The sequence below is a fragment of the Alligator mississippiensis genome, chromosome 13 (genome assembly GCF_030867095.1).
Source record: "Alligator mississippiensis isolate rAllMis1 chromosome 13, rAllMis1, whole genome shotgun sequence".
In the NCBI taxonomy this organism is placed as follows: Eukaryota; Metazoa; Chordata; order Crocodylia; family Alligatoridae; genus Alligator; species Alligator mississippiensis.
In genome coordinates, this window is record NC_081836.1 from 45,937,991 (window position 1) to 45,963,463 (window position 25,473).

Below are 25,473 nucleotides of genomic sequence, written 5' to 3' on the forward strand. Positions count from 1 at the left end.
AGTAAACGCTTCCAAGCAAACCCACAGAGGCTCCTTCCATGCACCAAACCCTGAAGGGTTCACACATCTCCAATTAAAACCCAAGGTACCACTTGTTCATGGATCCTCTAACAGACCACCTTGCCTTCTGACAGATAATTTTTAGAACAACCTTATTCCCAGAGGGATAATGTATTAATTGCAGGATGGCAGGATACATTCTCCTCTACCTCATGTCAAAGTGCTCCTGAAGATTAGTTTGCTTAATCAGGGCATATATTCAAAACGTAAAGATTATTTTCTTAAATAACTTATGTCCTCCTAACTCCTTCCAGAGCTGGGAAGGTGAAACTTCAATTCCTGAACTAAGCTGGTTCCCGCCTAATATTTTATTCTATCATTTACTTATCCCTCCACTTTCGCATTTCTCCAGTTATCTAATCATTCAGTATTGGCACCAGAGAGAACTGGAATAATGTAAAATCAGAAATGGCTCCTCTTAGTGATAGAACATTTTGGATACCAAATGCAATCACTTATCTTTTTAAGCCATTTTCGACATCATGCACTTAGCCATGCTTCTACAAAAGAGCGCTGTCAAATAATTGAAGAAGTGACATTCAGAACTCTTGTGGTTTTATTCCTGCTTCTTCAGTTCAGCTGCTGTATAGCCTTCTTTTTTCCAGTTTTGTTGCCTAAAATTAAGAACTAAAATCCAGGTGTAAGTAAGCAAAAACTTTAATGTGGTATTTTACTCCATTGGAGGCATTGTTTCCTTGGGATCAGGATTCACAGACTCATTGAAATTGGACAGGCCTTCAGGAGGTCATCCAGCCCTACGCCCTGCTCATGGCAGGAGTGTCCTTGTCCAAACTATCCTAGATGAATGTTTTTCCAACACATACTTGAAAACTTCCAGTGACGGAAGGGAGATTGCACAATCACAACTACATTCATTTGGTTCTCTAACTCGAATCTAGATTGTTAATATAAGCCTTTTTTATTTCTCCAAGCTTGAAAGAAATTCCTCAGCCCTTACTGCTTGTCCAACTTACCACAGAGGAGGCAGCATCTGGTTTTCCATTTTGCTCTTGCTCTCTCACCCAGTTTTTCAGATGACTGGGCTGAAGGTACAAAGTCAAGTAACATGTCTAATTTGTTCCTCATTAGAGCACAGGAGCCTCCTTCCTGGTCACTTGCCCTTCTATGAACTGCATTGCACTGCACCTTTTGTCCAGTGTTAATGTTTAAAACAACTCTTGTCCCAAACATTCAAGGCTGTATGGGTCGTTAATTCAGGAGTTAAAAAAGAACCTTAGGTCAAAGTCTCACTGCTGAGTCCCATCAGTTCCCTTTGGGATCACATCAGTAATACACAATAACACCTACAAGCAGGTAGAATCAAGGGCTATCCATCCACCAAAGGCAACTCAACTTTCTTTCAGAATCATGAGAATGAGAGTGAATTTTTCCTTCTGAAAAAAATAAAATGTTCTCATACAGTACGGACCTGTATCCACTTTCCTCCCGTCTGGCCTTTAATTTCATAGGTTTCATAGACATTAGGGGCTGGAAAGGACCTCGTGAGATCATTGGGTCCAGCCCCCCCGCCATAGGTGGGAAGTCAGCTGGGATCAAGCAGCCCCAAATTTGGCACAAGTTTAAATAGAATAAGGTAATAAATGAAAATACTTGTTTCACGTGTAGTTTTTCTTTAAATATTATTTACTGTGAATCAATAGTCTGAACCAAAACCACTGAGTGTGAATGGGATTGTTTCTAAAAACAAAAGAACATTCCTCATGACTATTGCAGGGATGCACTAACCTTCATAGAAAGATTGCACTGTTTTTTTCCATGTGTCTCTGAGATGTGAATCCTATCAGCATATCATGCAAAGACAGTTGAGGGGAGAAAGGCAACTCTCCGAGGCTTTAAAACATAGGTTCAGACAGTAATTATCCCATTTTCTCTGTATTATATACAAATCAGGTTAGAATAGATGCCCTGAACACTTTGGGGAGAAACCAAACTTCTTGGAGACTTTTTGGTTTGGGATAGGATAGATTCATAATATGTGTGGTTGTCTTTTATAAGGCATTTGACTGTATTATTACATAATCCTTAATACCATAGTTAATTATACTTCTGGTTAGGAAAAATATATATTTAGAGTCCTCTACCAAAACAGGATTTTAAAAATGAACGTTTTTTAAAAATATATTAACCTGAAATTGTGTCTTGAAATTATTCTGTTGTTCTCAAAAGATTAAGGAGTTAAGTTTATAGAATGATAAAGCTTGATTATTTGGGAGCAGTACCCTGCCTACAGTTCTGCTGTTCCCTCCTGCAATACCCAGGCCAATGTAACAACTTAGAGATAACACTCTTAAAGATATCCACACAATAACCACTCTCTTTGGCTTCTTTCTCAGATGTGGAAGGTGGCTGAATTTCCTTCTTCACCTGGAGAACTTCATGCATCGCTGGGATAAGGGACACCACAAATGATTCAGGGGTGTAGATTGTAGCCATGTTGGTCTAAGGACATAGGCAGACAAGGTTCTTCGGGCGAATCTGATATCTTTTATTAAACCAAATTAAATAGTTGGAAAAAAAAATTCTCTCACCCACTGACGACTCAATTTACATCTTCACTGACTACCTATCTTATATGCATACCAGCCCAGCCTGGCTTCTTTACTTTTCATTCCATCCGGGAAGAGCACACACCAACTGCTGAAACTTCCTCAGCCTGACAAAGGGTTTTTAAACCCGAAAGCTTGCTTACATTTTTTTTTCCAACTATTTAAGTTGGTCTAATAAAAGATATCAGATTCACCCAAATAACCTTGTCAGCACAAATGGTTGAAACTTGTACTGTTCCCAACTGAGTGAAAAAAGGAGACTGGGTTTATTGATGAGCAGAGGTGGAACTAGCAATATCATTGCCCTGGACAGAGATGCTATCAGGCTGTGTCATGCAGTAGGGGAAATGCTGCAGAATGCTACCGGTACCCCCTCTCATTCAGCACCCAGGGCTGCTGCCCTGCTGCCCTCCCTATTTCTGCTACTGCTGGTGAGATTCAATACCCTCTTCTTTGATAGTGGGCTAAAAGCACTGCAGGTCAGGTTTCCCCCTTCAAGGACAGGCAAAGAAGATTATTCCCAGTGACAAAATCAAGCAGAGATGTTTTTAAGCAATTGTTTTGTACATTTATAGAGGAGTATTAATGTGCACAAAAAACATCTTTGATGTAATGTTTGTGATATGGAATCCATGGGATTAAGGCTTAGCTTTTGTACTGAGTGAAAACCATTTAGAAATAGAAATAGGCAATCATACAGAATAACGTGCTGCGATAGTACAACCCACTTGAGGTCAATGAAGCCAAAGCCACTTTAGGTTTGGCTCATAGAATCCCTACCACCAGACCAAACCTCAAAAGTCCACGCTTAATTCTAAACATGCTACCAGTATTACCAAGGGTAATTCTCAGGGTTTGGCACCCACATAAGTAGGGAAGCACAAAATATATGGAAAAAAATTATCGTCTCTTTTAGAGCCACTGCTAAAAGTGTTGGCTTACCTATTTAAAACAGTAGTTATAACAAACTGTATTCTGGCATGTAAAATGGATGTACCTATCAGCTTGGAAGTTAATATTTACTTGTACGTACTGAACTCCTTCATTCTTATAGTTTAAGTTTGTATTTGGTCCTGTAAGTCTGCAAGTGGCTCTTTTACTGACTTTCCCTTCTCCACGGTGAGTTACGATCCAGCCAGGGGAATGTGACGAGTGACTTGCCAATTCCACTTAGAATAAAGTCAGACTAAAACTGGAGGAGCCATTAGGTGAGTTAACTGTTTCTGTTTCTATTTCTTTAGAAGACTTTTAAAATTACTAAGGGTAACTGTGAGACATTAAAACAGGTTATTGTACTAATACCTCCCTGGAGCCTAAATCATTTCAATGCATTTTTTTTTCAAATGGCAATTCCATTTTACCAAATGGGAAATCTATAAAAAATAATCTATTATCTATAAAATTATCTATAAAAAATAATCTATAAGAGGTGGGTTGCAAGGGTCATTTAGAGAAGCTACAGTTTGGAAAAGAAGCTGGTTTGTCCAGTGTAGAACTCACATGTAAACTCTGGTTCCAGACTTAGACTGGGGTTGAATTTCTTTTGACAGCAGCAGAACACCAGTTCTTTGATTGATTCCTTGTACTCCTGGAAAAAGAGAGAGAATAACCTTCAGATGAGGGACTGTTTGAATATAAGGCAAGGAGAGGGGTTTAAACCAAATATAAAATCCAGGTTTATGTCCTGATCCTATCTCATTAGAGTCCATACAAAAACTAGGAGCAGAACTGAGCTCAGTATCTAAGCTCCTTCCCTCACAGCCAATTCTGACTGCAGAGGAAAGTCGAGCATCCAGGCATCATGTTGTATACAATGGCATGCTTTTTAAAACTAAATCCCCTGAGTAAGCAAGATGGTTTGTTTCATGTGCTTGTTTTCCATAACAATTTGTACATTTTTTGGACATATCTTGCCCCTGCCTGTCCGGTTGTTAAGAAACTGCCTGGAGAAGAAGGAACTTGGTACAGTTCTAGTCTACAGGGAAAGGTTCTGGGATACTCACTTCTCTGCACCGTGGTGCCCTGTTCTGTAAGATCTCTCTGAGCACTGATGCTCCAGAGCAGCTTCATTGGTGGCCCTTTGAATCACCCTTCCTTATACAAATGCATCCATCATTGTATTCACATAGGAAAGGCACAGATATCACAGAGCAAAACCAACCCCGAATATGGAACAGTGATAAGGGGTTCTCCACTGGCTCATCCAGCCTGCTCGGCCAGGCTGTTTTCCAGGGTCAGATTTGGTTGTGTGATAAGCAGGGATCCAGGTTTTCTCTGATTTAAAAAAAATCCCCAATTTTCAGTTTAAAAAAAGTAACCCGCAATCCACATTTTTCCATGATTAAAATGAAACACCACCAATATGGTGGTGTTTCATTTTAATCATGGAAAAATTTGGATTTTGGGCTACTTTTTTAAAAACAAAAATTGGGGATTTGTTTTAAATCAGAGAAAACTAGGATCCCTGGTGATAAGTAGTATAGATGCTGAAGCCAGTTCTGCTCCTAGTTTTATTATGAGCTCAAGAGAAGCAAAGATCAGGATGCGAACATAGATTTTATACCTGCTTTTTATACCTAGATCTATTCATATTTCTTTATCTCCCAAACATTTAGCGTAATGTTTAACTAATGTCATTGCAGGTGAAAGGCCTTACAAAGAATATCTATTGAATTGTCTATCTCAACTAATGCAAAGACATCTTTTTGTGCCATGAGGCTTTTACTTAAATTCCCAAATTTTAAGTTTGTTTGGATGCCCAAGGCATCCTGCAGACTCTTCAGCAAACACTATAGAAGATGTGCTCCTCTAAATGTCTCAGATCCTGAACTCCTCGATGTCTACGAAGTGCCAGAGTACTTTAACTTTGCACATGATGTTCTAGACAAATGGACCCAACTAGAAAAGGTAAGCCACTTTGTCTCCTCTGTTCTGAGATGCTTTCCTTTTTGTCTCCTGTGTATATCATTTCAGAGATACTGAGCTAAAAATATGATCATCTTCCCTAAGGGTTGATACTTCCATAATTACTGATTTGTAGTTTCAAGAATTTCAGTGAGTAATCAAGACATTAAGAGCATTTGCTGCCATAAGGTGCCAACCAATGATGTGTGCATGAGTTTATGTACATAGCTACAGATATATACACAACCACATATTTCTAAATAGCTATGTGTGTATGTATAAACTTCTGCATATATATATGTGTGTTTGTGTATAGCTCTTCATACACAGGTTTGAAAATGTTTAATAGCAAAGAGTTAAAATGAATGAATGAATGAATGAATGAATGAGAGCCATTTTTAGATAAAAGTGGGGATAACAGCATGGAATTTGTGGTTAGAACTTATTTGTACTCTTACTGAACCTAATTATACAGACTTCAATGGTCTTATCATAGGGAGCTCATGATTGGGCCCTCTCTACATCTTCATCTATTCATATTGGTCATACTGGTCAGTGGTTCAAAGAATAATTATATTCTTCATTAAATTTTCAGCATCTGAAACAATGTTTTACATGTTGATCAATTTGTGTTTAGTAATAAGAGAAGTTTAGGCTCATTCCATAGCTGTGCCAAGTACTGAAGCTCCAAGCACTATTGTAGTAAAATTATAATCCTCCAACCCATTATCTTTATCATATGTTCTAGGCTATGTTTAAAGAAAGCAGTTACTGTACTTATGTGTTCCACTGATCTTTCCCCATAGGCAGGATTGTGATCTGTGGCAAAATGAGACAGAGACAGAACCCTGCCATACAAGCTGGCATGAAGCTGCACATTTCCTAGGGCAACATGGCATCACTGTGCACAACCTGGCACAGTGTATTAATGAGACTGCTCCTGGGTTTTAAGATAAGCACATGTGTATTTGTATTGCTGTTACTTGTTGTAGTATTTAGAGCTTTACTTCATGTCCTGTGTTCACCAGGATGGCAGAAGATCTTCCTTCAACCCAGCCCTATGGTGGGTAAGTGGGAAAGGAGATGAGGTAAAATGGAGCTTCGAGGAGCTGGGACTCCTGTCCAGGAAAACAGCCAATGTACTCTCTGCTGCATGTGGTCTGAAAAAGGGAGATAGACTTATAGTGATTTTGCCCCGGATACCGGAATGGTGGTTGATAACTGTGGGCTGTATAAGAACCGGTCAGTATATTTAGTAATAAAGAGCTGACTTCATTATTTATATTGCAGGAATAACATCAGGGATCCAGACAAGTTTATGGCCTCATGAAATTAAACACTGCACAATATGTGGTAGTGTGAGGAGATTGCAGTCTATTACCTTGAGACTTCAAAGACTTATGCACATATTTAGCTTTACACGCTGTGCTAAGACACCTCCTAGACACAGACAGAACTTGACACTTCCCCCCGAGCCTTTCTTATTGGCTAGCTTATTTCCCTGCTCAGTGTGCTGGCTTTGGTCAATCCCATCCTTAGATACATAACCCTCCCCATGCCTTGTTCAGGGAACCTCTGCACCCAGCGTTGGGCTGTGAATGTCACTTGGTGCCTGTGCATCTTTGAGTTATATACTGCAACTCCTAAGGCCATTGATAAACCACCCTCTAAATGCCTTTGAGAATCTATACCTGCCCAAGATCACATAGGAGGATAGCAGAGATCTGAATTGGACCTAGATCATCTGAATCCTATCTGGGTACATCTACACCTTATCTCTGGCTATTCTCAAGGAGACCCTACCCCTCACCCCTTGCATTTTCAAGCCCACAAGATAGAGAGGTCTCAAGAACATTGATGGGGGTACCTTCAAAATGGCATCACTGTCCTATTACCAGGTTTGGTCCAGGTGAGCAGAAAAAGGTGAAGTCCATCCCACATAGGAAGAAGTTGAGGCACAGACCAGCTAAATGACATACAAGTTGCATGGGGCCATGGGAGGGGTTGTCAGACAGGAAGGGTCACCTTAGTGGTGGCAACAACAAACCAGTGTGCCTATCAGGAGATTTTTTTGCAAAGGTAAAAAGGGAAGAGTCTAGGGTGAAGGTGTGTGTTGGGATTTATGTTTCAGAATGATGCTTCATGTTAGACTGATTTAACGTTCCTTTAATTAAGGGGAGAAGGTACCCTAGTAATAGACTTGAAGAGGCTGTGGCATATGGGTTGATTCTTAAAGACTGAGATATGCAATAGCAGAGAAGGGTGGGAGTCTGAAAGGCCAATTCCAGCTAATGTCAATTGGCATCACCCTATTGAAGTCACTGGACTTCCACTGGATAGAATCTGGGCAACATTTTTAAATGTCCAGCTAATTGTAAATTTCCATTTGTTGCACCTCCAGGAATTGTATTTATTCCAGCAACAATCCAGCTAAGAGCTAATGACATCTTCTATAGGCTTCAGTCTTCTGAGGCAAAATGCATCATTACCAATGATATGTTGGCACCTGCAGTGGACTCGGTTGTGTCCAAGTGCCAATTTCTGAAAACCAAGGTATTAGTCTCTGAAGGCAACAGCGATGGGTGGCTGAACTTCAATGACCTATTCAGGTGAGCAATGCCAATAATCCAAATGCAAATTCAGATGTTATATATCAGCTGGACCTCCCCCTCCTTAGTTATACATAATATGGAAAATCCTGATATAATTGAGAGTGAATGGCAAAGATCTTGTGCAGCAAGCACTTTCAGACTCCACTTGCCTCACGGAATGCAGATGTTCTTTGGAACCAGCTCTTTCCCGACAATTCAGCTGCTCTGGATGCAATTAAATACAAGTATAAAAGATTCATGAGGTTGGGAAAGAAGTGTTTAAAAATGGTGCAGCTTTAAATACGCAGAAAGTGAGGAAGAAACAGTGATGGTTCCAACCCAGGACAATTCACCTGAAAGTAAGACAATGACCCGAATTCTCCATTTAGATACACGCCCAGGGCCTACTCAAACCAACTGGTGTTTTCCACTAATTTCAGTCAGCCATGTTGCAGACCCACCTATCATAAAGGGAGGTTTGTGCGTTTCCAAGGCCGGAAATCTTAGTTGCCACTAGCCTGTAAGAGTAAGACAGTAGGCAGCTTAATTTGGGAAGAGACAAAGATGGAATGCCTGCACCAGAGAGTGAAGGATTGATGCTTCCTTTCTTGAACAACTTTAGCCACTCTCGAATGAACATCTTGTCTTCTTTATTTTGAAGAGCTGCTCCTGAGGATCATGCCCCTGTTAAAACAAAGCATCATGAACCTATGATTATCTACTTTACTAGTGGAACTACTGGCTACCCCAAAATGGTAGAACATTCCTACAGCAGTTTTGGTATTGGACTGACAACAGTTGGAAGGTAATTACTTCTAAGTCTTTTTTGCTCTTGTAAGCCCTAGCCACAAAATGAATGTGTGCAAGGCACTGAATAAATTATCATTTATTTAAAAATTCATATCAGAGATGGGTTATTTGTAGAGCTGATAAAACAATAGCATTTCTTTCCCATGTGAAAGTCTAGTATCGTCATGTTTGTCCTTATCTTGAAATAGACTGGAAAGTTAAGATAAATAAAGTTCTTGTGGAATGGAGTTTTGCAAAATTTCAGTTTGGAAATATCGACATGTTTCATTTTGACAACTTCAGTTGAAAAAAAAATATTTCGAGATTACCAAATCAAGCTGTGTAACATCAAGTCAACATTAATCTCTCCTAATGCCTAGGCCAGCTGGAGGCCACATGGAAGCTGCAGCTCTGGGGCCCTCACATTCCCTCATGGCTGCCCCGCCCACCCCAGCTCTGGCCCCTTAAGAAAAAAAACAAAATAAGAAAAGCCCTGGGACTCACCAGCTCCTGCAGTGGCCTTGGGGCTTCAGAGGACTTGTATAGAGCCCCTCAAGTGGCATGGGGCAGCAGGGGGCCACAGGGATCCCTCCCCCCCGCACTGGCAGGAATGGTGAGTCCAGGGGGTTTTCTTGGGGGGGGGTTCTTAAAGGGCTGGAGCTGAGGTGGGCGGGACAGCCATGGTGAGGCTGGGACAGTGGGGGGTGGGGGCTCATGCAGAGCCCCCCATGAAGTGGGGGGCAGTGGGGGGCAGCGGGGATCGCCCCCCCACCCAGCAGCACCTGCTGAGTCCGGGCTTTTTTTTTTCAGAGTGCCGGGAGATGGGCCAGGTGGGGCAGCCATTGCCAGGCTGGGAGAGCAGGCAGGGGATGGGTCTGGGTGATTTGGAGGTTCAGAACGGTGATTCAAATCATGAATCGAATCACTGTCCCCTGAATCGGCTGAATCCAAAGTGAATACTAGCTGCTTCGCACAGGCATAGTGGCAGGTTGGGGGGGGGGGGGGGCAGATACCAAGGGAGTCAAGTGGCCTGACCCCTGCCCCTTGCTGTCTATCCACCCCTGATGCTTATCCCCCACTCTGGTGCCTGTATATCCCATGTCTGTCCTCATGATGCCTGGACCCCCTGCCACCTGGCCCTTGATACTTGCTCTCCCTGCCACCTGCCCCACAACTTGCACCTCACCCACCTTCCCCCTCTGCCACTTGCCCTCCTCTCACCTGCTACTCCCCATGGTGCCTACACCCCCTGGCAGCTGCCTACCCTCTGCCACCTGCCCCACTCAACTGCTGCTTCCCTGCTACCACTTCTCCTCCCCCTACAGTCACTTACCTTCCCCCTCCAGCTCTGGCTCCAGCTGGGACCCTGCCCTGGCCTGGGGCAGGGAGCACAGAACACGCTGCTGCATGGCCAGGCTGGGGCTGGAAGCAACACGTGCTTTGTGCTCCATGCTCCCTACCATGGCCATCCCTGGGGGAGGCGAATCGGGACAACTGCCCCAGGCCCCACACTTTGGGGGAACCGCAGAACCGGGCCAGCTTCAAGCCCAGCTACATGCCACCCCTTGTTCCCCCTCACTGCTGCCACCGCTGCTACTGCCGTGTCCAAGCCCCGCACAGGCTGATTCGCCCTAGGCACTGCACCCTGCCATGGTCATCTCTGCTCCCTACCCTGGGTCAAAGCAAGACCTCAGCCAAAACTGGAGCTGCAGAGAGAAAATAAATGTTGGTGTGGGGGGCAAGGGGCAATAACAGGGAAGCAGAGGCTGTGGGGGCAGGTGGTGGGTGCAGCAAATACAGCTCTGACTCCAACCCCAGGCTTAGGGGCAGCCCAGACATTATCCCCCCATACTCAAATCTAAGACAAGGGCCTTTTTCTTTTCCATGTTGAATGGGGGGGACCAAATCTCCAAATCCAGTAAATACAGTATTTGTCCTCCAATGAACAAGCAAAAACAAAACCATGTGATTTAGGTCACATCCCATAACATATATATTAAAAATGTGAGTAGGTCATTTGAATAGAGAGCAAATCTACCACAGGCTGCAAAATGTTAGTATAAGTTACTCAGTGAACAGTTAATGATGGACACAACTCTATCATAAATAGAAAAAGAGTATTATGTTAATGTGCATTAAATTATTTGATCAGCCCCACTTAATTGCACTTCTGAATTTACTTTGCTATACTATGAGTTTTTTTCTCTCATTATTACCAGGCATTGGCTGTGTGCAAGTCCCTCCAGTGTAATATGGGGTCTGTCTGATACAGGTTGGGCAAAATGTGCCTATAGCGCTTTCTTTTCCCCATGGATTCAGGGATCCTGTGTCTTTGCACATGGCATGCTGCAGTTTGAAGCAAAAAGTATCTTGAACGTAAGAATCAAATACCATAATGTATTTTTAATCAAACTAACTTATGCAAAGCAGATAGTAACATGTAGAATAGAATAAAATCTACATATCACTGAACAGGAGGCAGTATTGTCTTGCTGAAAGGGCAGTAGACTTGCGATCAGCAGCTCTGCTAGTGACCTGATGTGCAATCTTCTGCAAGTCACTTCACCAGAGTTTTGCTCTCTGTATAATGAGACTAATGACACTTTTTACTCAGATCATGAGAAAGAGGGCATAGTGCCATATATAAATGCTAAACGTTATTCTTTTTTATTGTCTCTATAGGATAGAATCTGCTTAAATAATTATGAGACACAGGGGAAACAGTCAGGGAGCTCTAATTGGCCACATAAAACCGGACATTGGCGTCATTCTACCCTGCATCTTCCCTTCTTTAATGAAGTTGTTTTTTTATTCATTAATTTATTTGCCATATGTACTCAAATTTAAGATGACCCTGAATTTAAGATGACCCCCTTCCAATAATTAGATTATATATAGAGAAAAGTTGTGATGGTTTTCCAGGTATAGAATCTAAGTATCGGGTGTTTCTTGAGTTTGCCCCCTCCCCCACTGCAGTAGCTGGGGAAATCAAGTGGCTTCCTTGTCCCCACTTCTTCCTCTTGCAGCCTTCCTGCTCCCCCTGCCACCTGCGCCCTCCACCTCTAGCTCCCCACAGCCTCTTCCCTTCCCTCCCTCTCACTCTCCCTGGGCTCTGCTCCCTCTCCTACTACCTCTTCCTCCCCTGGCTCCCCAGTCTCTGCCTCTGCCTTTTCCCTCCTCCTCCCTGGCCCCCAACTTACTATCAGATGCTGCTGGACTCTTTTCCCTCTCAGAGCACAGCAGGAGGAAACTCATCCCTTGCCCAGCCATGCAGAAATGTCTGCACTGCTGATTGGCCAGGCAGGGGAAGGAGTCTCCATGTGCTCCATACCCAGGAGGGAATCTAGCCCAAGCCAGAGCTGAGCTGCACCTGAGAGTAAGAGAGGGAAGGGGGTGGGGTGGGGCAGAAGTGCAGAGGGCAAGCAGAGTGGGGGGGCAGGAAGCTACTGTGGAGTTCACTCTGGCCTCAACCCAAGCTCAGGACCAGTCAGAGCCATGGCAGCCACTCCCCTCTCCCCCCTTGTATGCAAATCTGAGATGAGGGGCTTTCCCCCCATGCTGATTTAGGAAAAAAAGCCTTGTTTTAGATTTGAGTAAATATGGTATTATTGTGCTGGAGTGTAGGCCCTGGTCATAAAATAGGGACCTGCTACACAAGGCACTGTCTAGACATAACAAAAAGATGACCTCTGCCCTAAGATGTTAAGGGGTAAGTAACTCTTCTTTGTTTATGCCCTTAGAGTCTTTCAAGATTTCCTATAACCACTTTGTGCGGCACACCAACTCTCTACCGCATGCTGATACAGCATGATTTGGCAAGGTATTTCTGACCGGTTTGCTAACCATTCCAACTCAGCCATGCTCTAGCTGAATCACTGCATTAGATTTCTCCTTATTGCAATGCTGTGCAGTATTGTACTGTGCTCCTCTTGACCTTTTGGAAGGACCAAATGGGACTGTTTCAAAGGATGGAATTGTAGTTGAAACTAAGCCTGTGCGAAGCAGCTAGTATTCGCTTTGGATTTGTCCGATTCAGGGCATAGTGATTTGATCTGGTGATTCGAATCACTGTCCCGATTCGATTTGGGATCCCCCCATGTTCCCCTCCCCCAGCTCCCACTCCTGCCCCTAGTACTTACCAGCTCAGAGTCAGCTGTAGCTCCCTGCTGCAGCCACCCGGGACTGCCCGAATAATCAAAGATCTCCCAATCTTTTCTGAAGATTGGGAGAGCTTTGAATTGATTCAGATCTTTAAATTGGTCCCCTGATTTGATTTGGATTCAGAGATTCAGCCACCGAAATCGGCCCGAATCTCCTCCAAATCAAATCACCACCCAAAGCTTCGCACAGCCCTAGTTGAAACCCATTAAACGCTTGATCTGTTACAATTGCAATAAGTGAAGTCCAGACTCAAACTCCACTCCTGTTTTTTAGTAATGAATTCTAGTGATTCTAATACCATTTTTAAATACTTCCTAAGCTACAAATTCATGAGCCTGGAGCACTGCGTGAGTGCAGGGGAGCCAAACAACCCTGAAGTGATGGAGCAGTGGAAAAGCAAAACAGGACTGGACATCTATGAAGGATATGGCCAGACTGAAACAGTATGTTCACACACAAAACAAACTTAATGTTACTTCCAATTGATAAGGGAAGCTATACAAACCCTGTGGTAGGTACCTTGGTTTTTCCAGAGACCAGACTCCAGATTTTAAGATAGAGATACCTAGCATGACTGAATACCTTCATATTTAGGCACTTGTATACAGAGGTGGCCTGTTTTTCAAAGGTACTGAGCTCCTGCTTTTCAAAATGACTTCATTTGGAGCTATGGATACTCAGCATCTCTGCAAATGGGGAACTGTTTATCAACGTATGGATTTAGGTGCCCAAATCTGAATTATTTGGCCTTAAATTTGAATTAAGCCCCAGCCAGTTTTCTGTGGGAAAAAACCCTACCTCTCAGATCAGGTAGGTGGCGGTTCCAGGGGCCTAGTTCTGAACTTGCTCCTGCTTTTTTACTCTGCCGGTTTGCTAACCATTCCAACTCAGCCATGCTCTAGCTGAATCACTGCATTAGATTTCTCCTTATTGCAATGCTGTGCAGTATTGTACTGTGCTCCTCTTGACCTTTTGGAAGGACCAAATGGGACTCCGCCCCCCCCCCCCCCCCCAACGCATCAGAGAAGTCACTTCAGGGTTTTCTCAGGTGTGAATGAAGAGAGACCCAAGCCCCCTGATTCCAAGCTTGTGGCCTCATCAATCCTATGTAGAGATTATAATGTAGCCAAGTGTAAAGATCAGCCATGGAGGACATTCTTTTGTTGCCCTGCTATAAAGCATCTTTGAAGCCAATGGAGCTAAACTCATGCAAAGTGTAAATCAGGGTCAATCAATGGCTTTAATTGGGATCCATTCCACTGAGCCAGCTCCTCAGCTGATGAATGTCAGTGCAATTCCTTTGACTTTGCAACACACTAATATACCCCCAACAGAAGAGCAGGCCCATGGTGAGAAAAATCACACACATTAAATTAATATTTCTGCAAAAATATCACTAGTAAAGCTAAATTACACACTGGGCACTCTTATTGCTCACACAACCACCATTGTATTTTACAGGTCCTGGTATGTTGCAGTGGCAGAGGGGTGAAAATTAAACCTGGCGCTATAGGAAAGCCAGTTCCACCTTATGATGTTCAGGTATCTTCATCAATTGAGAAACACTTCTTAACGCTTCCAATCTGAAACTAGATAAAGTTGTCATACAGCTCTAGATTGTTTCCAAAATGTCATTCTGAACCAGCTCAGCTTAACAGAATGACACAGAATCATCCAGGGAAGGTTTTCTTTCATTCTAGATAATAGATGAAAACTGCAACTCTCTACCGCCTGGGGAAGAAGGAGACATTGCTCTCAGAATCAAACCTACAAGGCCGTTTTGTCTTTTCTCTAGATATGTGGTGAGCATCCTATTTATCACATTTTGAGGCAACATCTTAAATACGTTGATCACTTTTAAAGTTATATGTGTATAAGGGTCTATATCTCAAACTGGAATAAGTGCAGAGAAGGGCAACCAGGACAATCAGGGGAACAGAGAGACCACTATAGGAAAGAGAATAAAGGAGGTGGGTTCACTGACAGACAGATTATTGCTATCTATAAATATAACAAGACATACATACCAGAAAGAGATAAGAGCCCTTTTAGCTAAGGTTAGCCCAAGAACAACTGGGTATAAACTGGTGACCAGTAAGTGTAAGCTGGAAGCTAGGAGAAGATCTTCAACTATTACAGGAAAGAGGTTTTGAAACATGGGACTAGTGAAGCCAAAAACCTGCTACTTTTACGATAAAGTTTGAAGCAGATATGATGGAATTTATGACATGGGTGTCTGTTATTGTAGGGGTCTGGGGCCAATGACCCAGGAGGTCCCTTCCAGTCTTAGTCCTTCCATGGAAAATATCTCATGCCACAAGCTTTCTGCTGCTGTCTGCAATAAAAAGTATACCCATGGGAGAAGCAATGCCAGAAAGTATCAAAAGTCATTAGGTAACCTAGTTTAGATCCCAGAACCAGTTTAGCCGCAATAATCTGCCATTCCTCCCAAGTTAGGAAGGAGCAAGTAAAAGCACAGACAGAACCCTATGCTGGTGTTCTGATCAGGGATGCACTGATTCAGCTCATCCTTACTGCAGCCTCAACTCAAAGGGCTCCATAGGAGTAAGGCCTTCTTCATCCCTGAGATACCTTAAGGAACGTTATAAATCAGATTGAAGTTATACATCACCTGTCCTTCCTGAGATAAATACGGGCTGAGGGATCAGGGGGTACTAACTAAAACAGGTGTCAGCAGGCATTGTCTACATGTGCATATTAATTTGTTGCAATAAATTCCTGTGCTTATTGCACTGGAGCTTATTGTTCCTGGGTGCACATTTGCATATGCACCTGGGATCATGGCACATTGAGCCAGATCAGAGCAGCCCCAGCTGGCAGGGAGCCCCAGGGGTCAGCCTACCAGCCTGGGGCTGCTCGCCCCAGTTTAGTGCCACAGAGGGGCTGGCTGGGGAACAAGCATGCTTCAGTGTGAAGTTAGCTGGCAGGCAGCTCCTGCACTGAAACATCCTCATGCCCAGCCAGCCAGGGCAGCAGTGCTCCCTGTAAGTTGTGTAGCATGCACAGCCATGCAGGTACAGTCATGCCACACTGCCAGGTGCACCTGCATGGCCATGTACGCCACGCAGCTTAGAGGGAACACTGTGGGGCAGTGTCTACACATGCGCTGCTGTGGAGTTTTTTACTCTGCAGTGGAATAGCACTTGTATTTACAAATACTATCCTGCTGTGGAGTAAGTTAGTTTACTCCAGCCTAACGGGCGCACATGTAGATGCGCAATGTTTACCATGCAGCTAATTAGTCTGTTCTGCAGTAAATGTCTCATGTAGATGCACCCAGTAACACTGACTCTGGTCCATAGTTAAGTACTTTTAATGGTACATTATAATTTGAAAGGTTTCATGAAGCAAATAGGTCTCTCTCTCCATCTTCTCATTCGCCCCCAATCTTCCAATTTGACTTGCTCAATATGCTATCCAAGTAGGTTGATTTACACAATAACTTTTCAAAGGTGCAGACAGTAGGTGTGTCCACAAAAATATACATGCCATATTTCACCTGCTGAAAGTGAGAAAAAGTGTAGGAAGTGTACAAAGATATAGCTTGGGCTGTGAGAAGCTGGTGTTTTTGTCTATGAGACATCCCTCTCCTGACTTGCCTCATGTAACCTTTCTGAAAGAGCAAGGCCTGAAATGGAATAGACTATAAACAGCAGCCTATAAAGGCCTGTGGGTGCCCAGCTGGAGCAAAAAAGGAGCTTGCAAAAGGCTGCTGTGGGCAGATGGCAAAGACAAAATCACTCTGGTTCACAGCCCCAGCTTGGACACATGCTAGGAGTGAGTGCCAGTACATTTGCAGTTCAAGGTCAATCATTTGCACAGGCAGAGGCAACAGAGCTCAGAAAAAGAAGGATGCATTCACGAGGCAGATTGTGCTAGACTTGAAAAGGGTCAGAATAAGAACAGATAGAACAACTTTTAAAAAGTGTAAAACACCTGAGAGGTGAATGAGTCCTCATGAAATCTTTCCTGGCTGCATCCTAGGAGAGCCCTTCTCTGGTAAAGCAGCAGCTTCAAATTGTACTGTACTGAAGGCCTTTTCTATCCACCACTGAAGTGCCTTGTGGGTTTTTCCATTGACTTCAACAACATCTGGTTGCATTTTAAAGGTTTATTGCCATTTGAAAGCTATTGCTTTGATATCATCAGGGTGATCCAGAGAAAACTGCTGCCACAGAGCGTGGGGATTTCTATATCACTGGGGACAGGGGCTTTAAGGATGAAGATGGCTACATCTGGTTTGTTGGAAGAGCTGATGATATCATCCTGTCTTCTGGGTAAGTACCTTATGGGATTTGCATATTTCTATTAAAATTATAGGCCACCTCTGCTATGCTATGTAAGTAGTAATGCTAAGCTGTCCTGAGTGGAGTCATCACAAAATCCTGGTCCTCCACACCCACTAGACAGGCTGTACTAAGGGGCTTGTAATAAGTTTGGGCAGTCCGTGGAAAGGAGCAAGATTACAACCAACACTGTGACTGTGTGTCTGTCTCCGTTATACCACATGGTGTCAGCAGTGGGACTGATCCCTCTATCTAGGAAAAAGAAGAGAAAGAGGGAGAGAAAGAGAAGCCTCTAATTGCCAGAATGCAGACAGGGCCAAGGAGAGATTGTGTGTAGTACAGCAAGGAGGAGGCAGGCTAAAGGCCCAGGCCAGCCATGGAGGCCATAACACAGATGGCTTTGCTATAGAAGCTGACTAGGGCAGCGATCCTCAACCTGTGGGTCACAACCCAAATGTGAGTCACAAGCATAGGTGGCAGAAGGCCAGGGCTAAGGGGGCTCAGCTCCCCCAAATGCAGATCAGCAGGAACCTGGCTGCAGGCTCTGGGCAGCTGCAGCAGGGGTGGGGAGGGGCGCATACGCAGCCAGGATCATAGCCCTGGTTGTGGATCACTGGCTGCAAAGCACCACAGGCAAGTATCAGTCTATTCTGTGAAGGGGAAGGGGCTGGGAGGGGGCAGATCAAGGCCCCAGCATTGGGGGAGGGAGTGGGGCACAGGTAGGAGCAGGGGCAGGGGCATGGGCAGGGGCTGGGGTGAACAGGGCCCTGGCTGGGGCAGGTGGTGGGACAGTCGGAGCCTGGGTGGCTCATCCAGGGCCACCAGGGGCTCCCTGGCAGAGGTCCGGAGGGCACGTGCCCCTATGATCTGTGTGCAGGGCAGAGGCAGCTGCTGCTGCATGCTGGGCTTTGCTCCCTGCTGCTGCTGCTGCTGCTGCTGCTGCTGCCGCCTTGAGAGCTGTGCTATGCCATGTGCATGCTGATGCTGGGCTGTGCCACACTTCCTGCCTGCCCAGTGGTGGGACGCACTCGGCATCGCGCAGCTCTCGAGGCAGCAGCAGCGGCAGCAAGGAGCAAAGCCCAGCGTGCAGTGGCAGTCGTCTCTGCCCCGTGCACAGATCAAGGGGGATGTGACCCCTGGGCCTCCACCGGGGTGTGCACAGCATCAGGACCCCCCCTGCACCCCTGGATGAGCCACCCAGGCTCCAATTGTCCCATGACCCGGCCCGGCCAGGACCCCATTCACCCCAGCCCCTGCCTGTGCACCACTTCCTCCCTCACCGCTGGAGCCTCGATCTGCTCCCACCCCATGGCTCTTTCACCTCCCCGCACCCTTTCCCCCACAGACTTACATACTGGGGGGGGGGGGGAGGCACGTGCTCAGCCCCCCAAAATATTTTTTTCTCCCTCTGCCTATGGTCACAAGAACACATGAAAAAGTTGTGAACAAACTTTAAAAATGGATCGACAAACTTTAAAAATGTATTCTCCTTTGAAGGAGAAAATTGTGGGAAATGGTGGGTTTTCCCTTGCAGGCTGCTTGGGGCCCCCCATGCCTCCCACATGCCCCCCATGCCCTACACATACCCCTCCTGCCCCACACACTGGAGGACTGTGGCCTGTGGGTGGTGAGCAGTGGGTCAGGAGTGAAGGGCACTGGGTCAGGACTGGCCATTGGTGTTTACAAATGGGTCCTGGTACAAAAGAGGTTGAGAACCACTGGACTGGGGGAATGCAGGCAGCTGGCCTTGCTGGAGCCAAAGGTTTGAGCAGTTCCAGATAATTTGGGGCTTAGAAAGACCACAGGAATACCAGGTAAATGCCCTCATCTCTGCCGTGGGAGAGGCTGTAGGTGGTGGTCTATATTTCTGTTAAAATTATAGGCTGCCCTTGCATTGTAAATGGTAAAGCTAAGCTGTCATGCATTGATAATTAGGTCATGCATTGATAACTTGGTAACTAGGGCTGGTAACAGTAAATTCATCAAAAACATCAGCATCAGGAGGATTCAAATAATTCATGAATTTGGGTGAGAAAAAATGAGGAAAATAATCACTTGAAAGGACAAGTGTTTTGAGTCAACCTTTGCCAAGGTAAGCATTTTATGTCGGCATTTAAGAAATTAGAAGTTTTGATTTTTCACTATCAAATGGCATTTTTCATTGCCCTGGAGGCTTCAACTTAAACACAGTTTAAGAAAAAGGAAAAATAGTTTAAAAGGGTTAAATTGCCTGAAAACAATAAATGGCATTTGATCCAATAAAAAATTAAACATTTTGTTTTTTGGATCATATGAAATGTTCAAAGTCTGCCCTCCTCCCTCCCCCCAAAAATAAAAAAACTCTATTGAGTTGCAACTGGAATTGAATTTTTCCCCCCTATCTTCTGATTTGGCAACAAAACCAAACTATGTGTTTTTCACCTGCCTCTGTTGTAAATACCAAGCTCTTATTTACTCTTCTAGGTACCGTATTGGACCATTTGAAGTCGAACATGCACTGATGGAGCACCCAGCAGTGGCAGAATCAGCTGTTGTCAGCAGCCCAGATCCTATCAGAGGAGAGGTAATAAGATTAATATTAGTGGTTATCCAAAAACATCTAGTGTGTATGCTAATTTAGAAATAAACTATAGTCATCAAGGAAACCTAGGAACACTATAAGTCAGGACTGCAGAGATGTTTAGGCACATAAACATGCAGATAGATATCTACTGGGATCTTCAAAAACGTCCAAGCAAGTCAGGCACCTATTTCATTGACTTCAAATGGAGTTAGGTTCTAAGCCTGTGAAGTTCTTTGGGTGTCAGATCCTTAGTACTGGGGAAAGTGACTGGTTTTATGTTTTCTGCTTTTTACAAATAAGTACATTAACAATGTCCTCATATGAACTGGGTAACCACAGTGATTTTAGTGAATCCCAGTGAGTTTCACAGTATAAAAGAGCAGACTTTGACCCATTGACTCTAATAGGATATTTTACAAAAGTGGCCTTCCCTCATTTTGAAAAACATGCCTCACATCTGTATATGTGACCTAGCCCAATAATCCCACACTTTCTGGCTTGGAAGAAACATTAATATATGGAAAATTACATTTTAAACATAGTACATGTTAATGAATATTAGTTGTTTCTTAAATCTGATTCTGTCTTGCAGGTGGTAAAAGCTTTTATTGTTCTGTCTCCTAATTATACATCCCATGATCCAGAAAAATTAACTCTTGAGCTGCAAGAGCATGTTAAAAAAGTTACTGCTCCCTACAAGTATCCACGAAAGGCAAGTACCTCCTAGTGTTGAACCTAAGAGTAACTACATGATCCAAAAAACAAAATGTTTCATTTTTTCATTAAAAAAATTAAGAAGCTTGCCTTCTGAAATTAAATATGCTCTGATCAAAACTAGAGGTCAAGAATACAACCTGGTTATCTTTTAGAAAAACAGAAAATATTCTCTTTCTCTCCTGTTACCCCACTAACTTCTAATTGAGTTTTAAATGTAATTTTGAATCAGGTGACTAGATCTTTAGCTGGCATAAATCAACATTGCTCTGCGGAACTTAATGGAATTGTATTGATTTATCCCAGGTGAAGATCAAGTCTGCTATCTCCACAGAGGGAAATCCTTCTCAGGTTTTGAGGGAACTGCTCTTGTGGGGAGGGGAGATGGAACTGAACTCCATTCTTCTCCTAAGGCAGACAGGGTTCTTTGGGTAAATGTGATATCTTTTATTAGACCAACTAAATAGTTGAAAAAAATGTTCTTTGTAAGCTTTTGGGCACAAGCACCCTTCTTCAAGCATATGGAGAGTCTGCTGGTGAATTGTGTGCTGTCCTGGGTAGAATAGAAGCCTGGAAGTGAGGATCGGAAGGGTGGAAGATAATAGGTGTGAGACAGAAAGTGGGGGAGGTAGGGGGAATGTTGAACTGGTGATAGATCGCTTCTTGGACTTTTGAAGGCTCAGATCAAATGTAGCTGGTAAAATGTGGACAAGTTACCTGGTGTTATCAGATGGCAGGCAGGTTGTAATGTACCATAAATCCAATGCCTATTTAGTTTATGAATTTTTTTATCTAATAGATTTATGAAGTGAAGTTCATAGGCTTGTCTATGAAAGGTGTTCTGTAAATTTCCTTTGAGGATTAGAACTGAGAGACTGGAGAAAGAGTGGTTATCTTGTGAAAAGTGTGCATCCACAGTAATTGGGTATTCTTGTCTTTGATAGATTTATGGTGTGTGGTCATTCTGGTATGCAGTAGTTTGGTTTCCCCTATGTATTTTCTATCTGGGCATTTAGTGCACCAGATGAGAGATACAGGAAACCCTTGTTATTCACAGGTTCAGCATTTGCAGTTTCAAATATTCACGAATGCCGAACTCACACCTTAAATACACTTACAGGAGCTCCTTGGGAGCTCCGTGCTTACCACCACCGGGCTCCTGCCGCCATCACTGGGCTCCCACCACTGCCGCTGCGCTCCCACTGCCACCACACTCCTGCCATCGCCAGCACAGTCATGCCCCGACCCCCAGCTGCCGGGGACACTGTGTTCATGAATGCAGACAGTATTCATGAGCGCAGTGCCTTATTCACAGATTTCGCCATTCACAGGGATCTTAAGAACATATCCCCCATGAACAGCGAGGATCTCCTGTATTACATTTGTGGAGGTGCAGGTCTAGGATACAGGAATGGTGATGGCTCTGTTGTGGGGTGTAGTTATTGTGGGAGTGGTGGAGATGTGTTGGCAGGTTTTACATTTCTTATCCCAGCATGGTCTGGATCCATTTGGTGTGCTTTGGGCCATAGGAAATTTGCTTCTGGTAATGAAAAGACTGGACGGTCACCTTGCTGATGTCACCTAACCCCAGTTGTCTTTCCTGCCTAGTGCAGGGAGCTGGACGTGATGATCTTGTGAGATCCCTTCCAGCCCGTAATATCTATGAATCTATGAGGTTGGCGAGATTCGGTGCTTTTTTAAAGGCTAAGGTGGATGGTTCTGGAAATCTCTTTAAGAATTGCGTCTTCTTCTAGTATGGGTTGCAATTGTTTGAGGATTATCCATATATGTTCGAGGGAAGGATGGTATGTCATAACCAGTGGTGTGTGATTCCTCGGGATTTTCTTTTGTACTGCAACAATTCTTCACATGGTATCCAAGTGGCTCTTTCACAAATAAGATCTATCTCTCGGGAGGAGTGTCCTCGTTGGGTGAAAGCCCTTTTGAGGTTTGCGATGTAGTCTCTTCAGTGGTATCAGAGGGCTTGGCTGTATATTACAGCTTGTGTTTAGGGTGATTTCTGGTTCTATGTAGATAGGTATGTTGGCCCATGGGTTTCTTATATACGATGGTTTGAATTTTACCATTCTGGATATTGATCATATTGTATAAAAAGGAAATGTTGGTGTTGGAGTATTCAAGAGAGCCTGATGGAGGAGTGGTGGTTACTGAATTTGTGATAAAAGTTCAACTCCTAATTAAGATGTATATATTAATGTAAATTTAATCTGATTATTTTTAGCAGAATACTGTGATTTTACAGATTAAATATAAATCCAAATTATAAGTGCATTAAAATTATTTCTAGAAATGTTTTTTTATACCTCAACAAACAGAGAAAAGAAGGTTAGGATAATGGAGTGACCTAATACTGTAATTGGTAGGCCACATCCTCAGCTAGTGATTTGCACTGGATTCAGTAGAACTGTACTCACTTTCACCAGCTGAGTATCATCAAGGCCAATGAGTCTACTGTGTACAATAGAGCATCACAAGGAGAATACAAGCTCTTAATTACTATTGATATACGCTGAATTTGCACAGATCAAGTTTATAAATAGGCTTTGGGTTGTAAATCAGCCATCCACGTACCTAAGGTGATATTTTCACAGAGGCCTAACAGATATTGCTTTTATCCCTGGATAAATTGTGCCTTTGTTTTTCCTGGAAGAAAAATATCCTGGGATTGACTTGTACATATATCACCCTTCTAATCAGGGCTTAGTAAGCAGCTGAATGCAGCATTACTTTTACTTTTGATTCAATGATGAAATCCAGGATAACTGTTTATCCACAATATTCCAGGATAAACCTTTACTACTTCTTATCCAGGAAACTTTTTAGGCTTTATCCCAAAACAATGGACATGGACAACTGCACAGTTGTACTTCATTGCAGGATAAAATAGTTTATCCCTGGATAAATATGATGTGTGCTTGTAGCCAAAGAGGAGTCAGTCAAAGAGGATTACATTAATTCAGAATAAGATATTCTAGTTCTGCAATAAAAGCATTCACATATCAAGTTAATCAGAAATAGTTCATCAAAACGAGCTTTTCTGGAATAACCCCTGTGTAGGCAAGTCTTCTGAGTAGAGGAGAACTTGAGTTCTCCTTGGTTCCCCTCACTTTCAGAACAGTATTTATGATTATCATATACCACAAACTCTAACAGTGTGCTGTCCAGACTCCTTTGAATTACATTTCAATTTTTAGCCGAGTTGCGGGTTTTTTTACTAGAGAGACTATCCCGAAATCTAGCCTGAAAGAAAAGCAAATGAACTGGAGCTTTTAAACATAATCCAATTTGGGGGGAGAAATAACTGTAAACAGTATCAGATTTCAAATCGTAACCAGAAAAAGTTTGCATTTTTAGAAAAGTTTGCATTTTTAGACTGTAGTTTGAGCAGTTTCAATGTCTGATTCTTTTTAAAATGGACTCAGATTTCTAACATAAGCCATTCATTTTTTGGCAACCTAATCCACCTACTTTCTGCGATATGAAGTAATCAAATTGTTAATGTAATCCAACTATTCTGTGTAAGTAAGAAGATTCTAATATAATCTAATTAGTCTTTGTAAAATAATCAATTTAAAAGCAATCTTAAAATGTAATCCTGAAATGGATTCCAGGCACTGCTTAGGAAAGGTCTGCCTATGGTTACATTTCATTTAAACTAAATTGGACTGGCTCTCATCTTGGCATAACTCTGCTGGCTTCTATAGTAATTTAAATCTGTTGAATATTTGGCCCAAAGCAGTTTGCTTTCATTTACCATCTGGGACTTCTCAATCTGAACATAGGGCCTGATTCACCACTTCATTGCTCCAGTCCTATACTGCAGTCACCAGCTAGACCAGCATAGTAATGAAAAAACAAGTAGTGAATCAAGCTCATGGTTTGCAACTGCAGGGCCATGATTTGCTATTTGATGTTTGAGGGGTAGTCACAGCTTTGGTAGATTCTCAGTAGGCCTTTGTTTAACTCTAATTGACTCCCGCTGAAGGCACAAAGCACCAGAGAAGTCCAAATAGACATAAAATACAAGGAAATATTGCAGGAACTGGGCTTCTCTAGGCTAACAGCTCTCTGGCTTGTGCTGTCTCATGCGGTGTTCTGAAAAGAAACCTCACCAGATTACAGAGCCACTCCTCCCATTGAAGTCAGCTGCAAAAATCCCCTTAAATTCAAAAGGACAGGACTGGTCCCTGAAAAAGTTGTGTCAATGACTGACTGGTACCGTTTCTCTTACAAGTAACTCATTATTTTATGATTTACCATAAAGGAAGCATCAATATTTAAACAGATTGTCACAGAGAGGAAATGGAGCTTCAAATCTCAGCTAATTTTTTCTGTTATTTTTGCATTTATTCAAGGTGGAATTTGTTGAGCATTTACCAAAGACAGTCTCTGGTAAAATCCAAAGGAAGCAACTGAGAAATAAAGAGTGGGGGAGAATTTAACTTTGAGTGAATCCATGCATCATGTCTTTGGCCGGTGACCTGCTGGTGACACTGGAAGGAGCTGTATGCTATTTGTGATATACTGTATAGGAGCGCTGTACTACTTGCCACCATCAGTTACATGCTTTGGTAAATTATGCTTTGTTGGCACTGTTATAAAACAAAGTCAGTTTGTTTGGTCATTTCATTTTCAATGGAGAAACTTCACTAAAGTCAATGATGTGTGAGAGAAGCATTAGACCCAAGACCCTCCTTTGTCTTTCCTCTTTGTTGATTTTCCATCTGTGCATTATCCTTCATGCCTGAATGTTACACTGAGAATTCACTCTCCCTGCAAATAAATAGTTTTGCAGA

General features: G+C 43.2%; 1 protein-coding gene and 1 long non-coding RNA gene across 5 annotated transcripts in view; one reads left to right on the plus strand and one right to left on the minus strand.

Moving 5' to 3' along the window:
* Window positions 1-4,935, minus strand: part of LOC109284906 (uncharacterized) — a 17,737-nt gene extending 12,802 nt beyond the window's left edge. Inside the window, exons 1-2 of the long non-coding RNA XR_002092523.1 lie at window positions 4,631-4,935; window positions 4,128-4,215 (exon numbers count right to left, since the gene is read on the minus strand). This is a non-coding gene — a long non-coding RNA (uncharacterized LOC109284906). The remainder of the gene's footprint in view (window positions 1-4,127; window positions 4,216-4,630) is intronic.
* LOC102564848 (acyl-coenzyme A synthetase ACSM3, mitochondrial) lies at window positions 3,718-25,473 on the plus strand. Of its 4 annotated transcripts, XM_006273691.3 has the most exons (14): window positions 3,718-3,835; window positions 5,270-5,534; window positions 6,560-6,773; window positions 7,933-8,140; window positions 8,784-8,927; window positions 11,131-11,287; window positions 12,652-12,731; window positions 13,392-13,515; window positions 14,534-14,614; window positions 14,773-14,874; window positions 17,243-17,370; window positions 19,843-19,942; window positions 20,535-20,654; window positions 25,033-25,473. In XM_006273691.3, exons 2-14 carry the CDS (start codon window positions 5,340-5,342, stop codon window positions 25,117-25,119), a joined length of 1,740 nt encoding a protein of 579 aa, XP_006273753.1. In that variant the 5' UTR covers window positions 3,718-3,835; window positions 5,270-5,339; the 3' UTR covers window positions 25,120-25,473. The 4 variants fall into 4 exon arrangements, with proteins under 4 accessions (XP_006273753.1, XP_019350201.1, XP_019350199.1 ...); XM_019494654.2 differs by lacking the exon at window positions 3,718-3,835 and having other exon boundaries at window positions 5,444-5,534; window positions 6,338-6,773; XM_019494655.2 differs by lacking the exon at window positions 3,718-3,835 and having other exon boundaries at window positions 5,444-5,534; window positions 6,338-6,598.

What these genes read in the sequence shown, in the direction of transcription:
- LOC102564848 (XM_006273691.3), top strand. Translation starts at nt 5,340, where the DNA reads ATGAGGCTTTTACTTAAATTCCCAAATTTTAAGTTTGTTTGGATGCCC. An exon ending in AATGGACCCAACTAGAAAAG is followed by an intron (nt 5,535 to 6,559) that starts GTAAGCCACTTT and finishes TGTGTTCACCAG; the next exon opens with GATGGCAGAAGATCTTCCTT. An exon ending in CAGATCCTATCAGAGGAGAG is followed by an intron (nt 19,943 to 20,534) that starts GTAATAAGATTA and finishes TCTGTCTTGCAG; the next exon opens with GTGGTAAAAGCTTTTATTGT.